General features: G+C 36.4%; 1 protein-coding gene across 1 annotated transcript in view; it reads left to right on the forward strand.

The window, feature by feature from the left end:
* Positions 1-6,229, forward strand: part of LRRN1 (leucine rich repeat neuronal 1) — a 37,285-nt gene extending 31,056 nt beyond the window's left edge. Inside the window, exon 2 of the mRNA XM_007450039.1 lies at positions 3,010-6,229. Within this exon, the coding sequence (XP_007450101.1) occupies positions 3,289-5,439 (2,151 nt within the window). The 5' untranslated portion in view covers positions 3,010-3,288 and the 3' untranslated portion in view covers positions 5,440-6,229. The remainder of the gene's footprint in view (positions 1-3,009) is intronic.
* The last annotated feature ends 285 nt before the right edge of the window (positions 6,230-6,514 follow it).

Genomic DNA, 6,514 nt, shown 5'->3' on the forward strand with positions numbered 1-6,514 from the left:
TCACCACTGAGTCTGATTTTGACTGTGGGCTTTTCATATAGGGCTTTTATTATGTTGAGGCAGTTTTCTTTTATTCTTAGTTTGTTGAGTGTTTTTATCATGAAAGGGTGCTGAATTTTGTCAAATGCTTTTTCTGCATCAACTGAGATGATCATGTGGGTTTTGTCATTCGTTCTGTTAATATGTTGTCTTACAATGGTTGATTTTCATATATTGAATCATCTTTACATTCAAGGTATGAATCCGACTTAGTCGTGGTGTATAATCATTTTAAAGTGTCAATGAATTCAGTTTGCTAGTATTTTGTTCAGGAATTTTTCATCAGTATTCATCAGATATTGGTCTGTAGTTTTCTTCTCTTGTTGCAATAATGGATTTACTTTTAAACACTGTTAGTGAATAGTTCCTGAGATACAACCTGAGTTTTAAACGTATAAAATGGTATAGGGGCTCTGAAGCTTTGCTCTATATATAAGTTCATGTTCAAAAGTAAGTCTGGGAAAAAATGCTAAGGAGAATTTACAATGTTATACAAATAGAAACATCTTAAACACCTCCTTTTGTGTTAAGGAAGTTTCATTCTCTACTCCCAAAGGAGCCAAATGCAGGTTTGAGAAAGGAAAATGTCTTCCCTCTGTGTTTGATATGACAGCTGACATTCTGAGCTTGTGAGGTTTGTTTGTGTGTTTAAAGAGGTGTGTATGTGTGTCAAAGAGAATTTTGAATATTTCAATATAATAACCTCAAGTCATATAACTTAAACTAAAATGGAGGCATTACTCATGACAATATTCAAAGTATAGCCCCATAAAAGATATTTTTTCATGGTAACAGATTGCTTTGGGAGTCTCACATGACTTATTAATACATATTTTACTTCCTGCTGTTTTCTTCAATTCAGTCAAAACAGAAAAATTAGTTGAAATTCCATCTCAGTTATGAAAGGTAGATTTTATTCTCCTGGTTTTCTATTTTGAATTACAATTAAGGAGTAACCTGTGGCAGAAATGTTCTTAACTGAACATTTATTGTGACTACTGTCCCTGTTTTAGGATTACTCTATATGGAAACAAAAGAGTGGAATAAACTTGTGGAGTTAATAATATTTGGAAAATGCTATTCTCTGAGGTATGTTTTTATTTTATGGAATTTCTTGATGAAAGTCAAAATCAGATAGTGTTAAATACTGAAAAGTTTCGCATGTCCATGATATATGGTAAACTATCCAGATCAGGGGAGAGGAGAATGTCAGTGTGTTTCTCCCCACAGAGAATAGCAAGGATCCAGCATTATGCAACACATACACTTCCTTCTCCCACTTCTGATTTGCCAGATCTGGACTGGATGGTTTTTTAAAACTCCATCTTGTTAGCTGGTAACTTGGTTTGTGTATTTTGTAAAACAAACCAAAACAATGTAGAATTTTTCATTCTTTCTACTAAACTATAACAAATACAGAACTTTAGGACTGGCTGTTTGTAGTATTATACTTCTTGGTCCATCACAAGGATAACTGTGTTTTGCAAAGTATGAAGGTAGTAATAGTAGCAAATATGAATTGAGAGCCTGCTGTGTGTTGAACACTAGGGCTTCAAATATATTATATGCTCTATTTTATTGAATCCTTACAGTAATCTTATGAAAATAAAGAAAACACTAGTCACTTAAGTTCCTTCAGTACTCAAAGCTGCAGTGCATTATAACAAGACAAGTGTAAGGAAATATATATTTCTACTTTCCATATCTTAGCAAGTGACTAGAGTAGTCTTGGGAAAGCAAGACAGACACTGGATCCATAATGGCTTTTTACACCTGATTGGAATCCAGAAAACTAGCAGCATTAGCTACTATATGATGTTTACAAGCAGGTGAGCAGTACATATTTGACCTCAAAAGACCCTATCAAAATCAACAAATGATAGCTAAATAAAATCAAATATCTCCAGCTTTCCTTCTTTTACTTATCTTCCAATAACCACTACATAGCTAAAATTAAATAGATGAGCGATATAAGAAGATGATAATAAATACAATTAACCTTTATGAGAATTTAATATCTGCCGGGCACTACACAAAGAGCTTTACATAGATTCCTTTAATTCTCTCAGTAATCCGGTAAGAGAGATACTTTTATGACCAACCCTATTTGATGGCTGAAGGAGCTGAGGCTTTAAAAGGTTAAATAACATATTCATGGTGTACAGCCATGACTATTAAGTGGCCATGACATTCCCATGAGATTGGTGAAATCATGCATGTGAGATTATATATATATACATGTATAAGTGTATTTGTATTTTTAATGAAGACCAGTAGTGTGGTGGAATAGAGTCCTTTTACCGTTTTATTCAGTCAAGATCAGATGTGGCTATGAGAATACAAGAAAAACTGATATTTTTCTTTTGTAGTTCTGTTAGATTAATTTTTTGCATAAGAATAATTAAGCTAGATCAGGTTTGGCTGAATATTTCTACAGAATGTACCATGTGGAAAAGAAAGAATTCCTAAAAACAAATGAAGTGTTAAAATATAAGTAACTAAAAATGAAGTTTGAATCTTTAATAAACTGGCTTTCATGTTTTGCTTTCATGAAGAATTATCTTTTGATTTTTTTGGAGCCATGAATAAATGTAGTTTCTAAGTCACCTTTGTTTTTAAAGAAATGACATCTGTGGGCTTTTCTAAGTGTTTCTATTATGTGTGTGTGTGTGTGTGTGTGTGTGTGTGTGAATGGGTGTGAATGGGTGTGTATGTGCAATGTGTGTTTAATGTTTTTACCCAGTAATACAAGCAGTCCCAATTTAATTGTAAATGTGAAGGAACACTAAAACTACTTTACTAAGTGTAATAATATATGAAAAGTATTCTACAGTTTAAAAGCTTTAGTTTCTTTGAACATTGTTATTAGATTTATAAGTGATTATACCTTTTTAGTAGACAAAAGAAAACCTATAATGTATTAGAAAGTATATGGAATAGACATAATATTTGTTCTAATCTAATTTTCAGGCACATCTCCAGACTTCGATTTGGCTGAAATAACTTATGCCACAGAGCTGTGCGCATGCCTGGAATTGAGAGACACAGGTAAAAGACTCCAAACTGTTCCCTGCCTTTCAAAAACTCCAGGAAACCATCCCTTCAGACTCTGGAATTCTACACATCTCAACAGAGACTTTGCTTGACTGTTTACATTTTCTGCTTGCTGTCCTTCATACCGCTATATAGTGTTCACCTTTTGTTAACACTTAACAATTATCAGGAGTTGAGCCTGCTCAGCAAGCCAGCATGGCTAGGATGAGCTTTGCTTTAGCAGCTTGCCGAATGGTGCTGAGCTTGCTAATGACTTCATTAACTGGGTCTTCCCTACAAAATAGTGAGTGTCCACAACTTTGTGTATGTGAAATTAGGCCCTGGTTTACCCCGCAGTCAACATACAGAGAAGCCACCACCGTTGACTGCAATGATCTGCGCTTAACAAGGATTCCTAGCAACCTTTCTAGTGATACTCAAGTGCTTCTCCTACAGAGCAATAACATCGCAAAGACCGTGGATGAGCTTCAGCAGCTTTTCAACCTGACTGAGCTAGATTTCTCCCAAAACAACTTTACAAATATTAAGGAGGTAGGGCTGGCAAACCTGACCCAGCTCACTACTCTGCATTTGGAGGAAAATCAGATTACAGAAATGAATGATTTTTGTCTGCAGGATCTCAGCAGCCTTCAAGAACTCTACATCAACCATAACCAGATTAGCACTATTTCTGCTAATGCTTTTTCAGGCTTAAAAAATCTTTTAAGGCTTCACCTAAACTCCAACAGATTGAAAGTGATTGATAGCCGCTGGTTTGATTCAACACCCAACCTGGAAATTCTCATGATTGGGGAAAACCCCGTGATTGGAATTCTGGATATGAACTTCAAACCCCTCTCAAATTTGAGAAGCTTAGTTTTGGCAGGAATGTATCTCACTGATATTCCTGGAAATGCCTTGGTGGGCTTGGATAGCCTAGAGAGCCTGTCGTTTTATGATAACAAACTGGTCAAAGTCCCTCAACTTGCCCTGCAAAAAGTTCCAAATTTGAAATTCTTAGACCTCAACAAAAACCCCATCCACAAAATCCAGGAAGGGGACTTCAAAAATATGCTCCGGTTAAAAGAACTGGGAATCAACAATATGGGGGAACTTGTCTCTGTGGACCGCTACGCCCTGGATAACTTGCCTGAACTCACAAAGTTAGAAGCCACCAATAACCCCAAATTATCTTACATCCACCGCTTGGCTTTTCGAAGTGTCCCTGCCCTAGAAAGCTTGATGTTGAACAACAATGCCTTGAATGCCGTTTACCAGAAGACAGTAGAATCCCTTCCTAATCTGCGTGAGATCAGCATCCACAGCAATCCCCTGAGGTGTGACTGTGTTATCCACTGGATTAATTCCAACAAGACAAACATCCGCTTCATGGAGCCCTTATCCATGTTCTGTGCCATGCCGCCTGAATATAGAGGGCAGCAGGTGAAGGAAGTTTTAATTCAGGATTCAGGTGAACAGTGCCTCCCAATGATATCTCATGACACATTCCCAAATCATTTAAACATGGATACTGGCACAACAGTTTTCCTAGACTGTCGGGCCATGGCCGAGCCAGAACCTGAAATTTACTGGGTCACTCCCCTTGGAAATAAGATAACTGTGGAAACGCTTTCAGATAAATACAAACTAAGTAGTGAAGGTACATTGGAAATATCTAACATACAAACTGAAGACTCAGGAAGATACACCTGTGTTGCCCAGAATGTTGAAGGGGCAGACACTCGAGTGGTGACAATTAAGGTCAATGGAACACTTCTGGATGGTACCCAGGTGCTGAAAATATATGTCAAGCAGACAGAATCTCATTCCATTTTAGTGTCCTGGAAAGTTAATTCCAACGTCATGACGTCAAACTTAAAATGGTCATCTGCCACCATGAAGATTGACAATCCCCACATAACATATACTGCCAGGGTCCCGGTAGATGTTCACGAATACAACCTAACACACCTGCAGCCTTCCACAGATTATGAAGTGTGTCTCACAGTGTCCAATATCCATCAGCAGACTCAAAAGTCATGTGTTAATGTCACAACCAAAAATGCCGCCTTCGCGCTAGACATTTCTGATCAAGAAACCAGTACAGCCCTTGCTGCAGTTATGGGGTCCATGTTTGCCGTCATTAGCTTTGCATCCATTGCTGTGTACATTGCCAAAAGATTTAAGAGGAAAAACTACCACCATTCATTAAAAAAGTATATGCAAAAAACCTCTTCAATCCCACTAAATGAGCTGTACCCACCACTCATTAACCTCTGGGAAGGTGACAGCGAGAAAGACAAAGATGGTACTGCAGACACCAAGCCAACCCAAGTTGACACCTCCAGAAGCTATTACATGTGGTAACTCAGTGGATATTTTGCTTCTGGTAGTAAGGAGCACAAAGACGTTTTTGCTTTATTCTGCAAAAGTAACAAGTTGAAGACTTTTGTATTTTTGACTTTGCTAGTTTGTGGCAGAGTGGAGAGGATGGGTGGATATTTCAAATTTTTTTAGTATAGCGTATCGCAAGGGTTTGACACAGCTGGCAGCGTCTCTAGGCTTCCAGTTTGTGTTTGGTTTTTATTCTCTTCATTATTATGATTATGATTTTTTTGTTTTATTTGTTGTGCTAAACTCAATAATGCTGTTCTGACTAAATGCTAAATAAAATGATTAATGACAGGTTGGGGTTCCCCTGTGCTTTTACCAGTAGCATGACCCCTTCTTCTGAAGCCATGAGCAGACAGTACCATGTCCTCCAAAAAGCTAACACACAGTTGTGAAGCAGCATTGAACTTTTTGTAGCCATTTGGTCTACAGACTGTAACTGGAGAAGCTAAGGCTAGACTTGTTACCTTTGTTGAATGATGTTAGTTGACTGTACTGTAATGTTGTATCAACTGAATTGAATGTTTGCTTTTGAACAACTTTTTTTTTTTGTAATAGTTAAAAGGCTTAGAACAAGCTAACAGGCAATAGAAATATGTATATCAGATTTTTTAATGTAACTAACTACATGTTAATTGTTACCTTATTCTTTTTATCTTTAGTAGACACTTTTAAAAGACAATAATTTTGTTGTGTTTAACTCACCAACATGTGGTGTATAATGAAGACAGAACTATATAATAAATTAGTTTTGTTCTGATTTTTTTAGAACACTTGCAATAATGTATCATTTATAGTTCTTGCTAGTTGCAGTGGTGATATTTTTCACATTCCCCAAAACAACCAACAAAATAAATTACCTATATAGCATGTTGCTTTTTAAAACTAGGCCCTAAAAAGTTTTGAATTCTTTTTCTAAGGGAAGAAATAAATATTTTAATGAAGATATTTTACTGAATAGGATTTCTATATTTTAAATATTACTGACCAGACCTAATGGAAGGAAAAGTTCATTTGAAGAAAAAAGGTATATTACTGTATTCCATGTATA

Source organism: Lipotes vexillifer, unplaced genomic scaffold, assembly GCF_000442215.2.
Source record: "Lipotes vexillifer unplaced genomic scaffold, Lipotes_vexillifer_v1.1 scaffold1041, whole genome shotgun sequence".
Classification (NCBI taxonomy): Eukaryota; Metazoa; Chordata; class Mammalia; order Artiodactyla; family Lipotidae; genus Lipotes; species Lipotes vexillifer.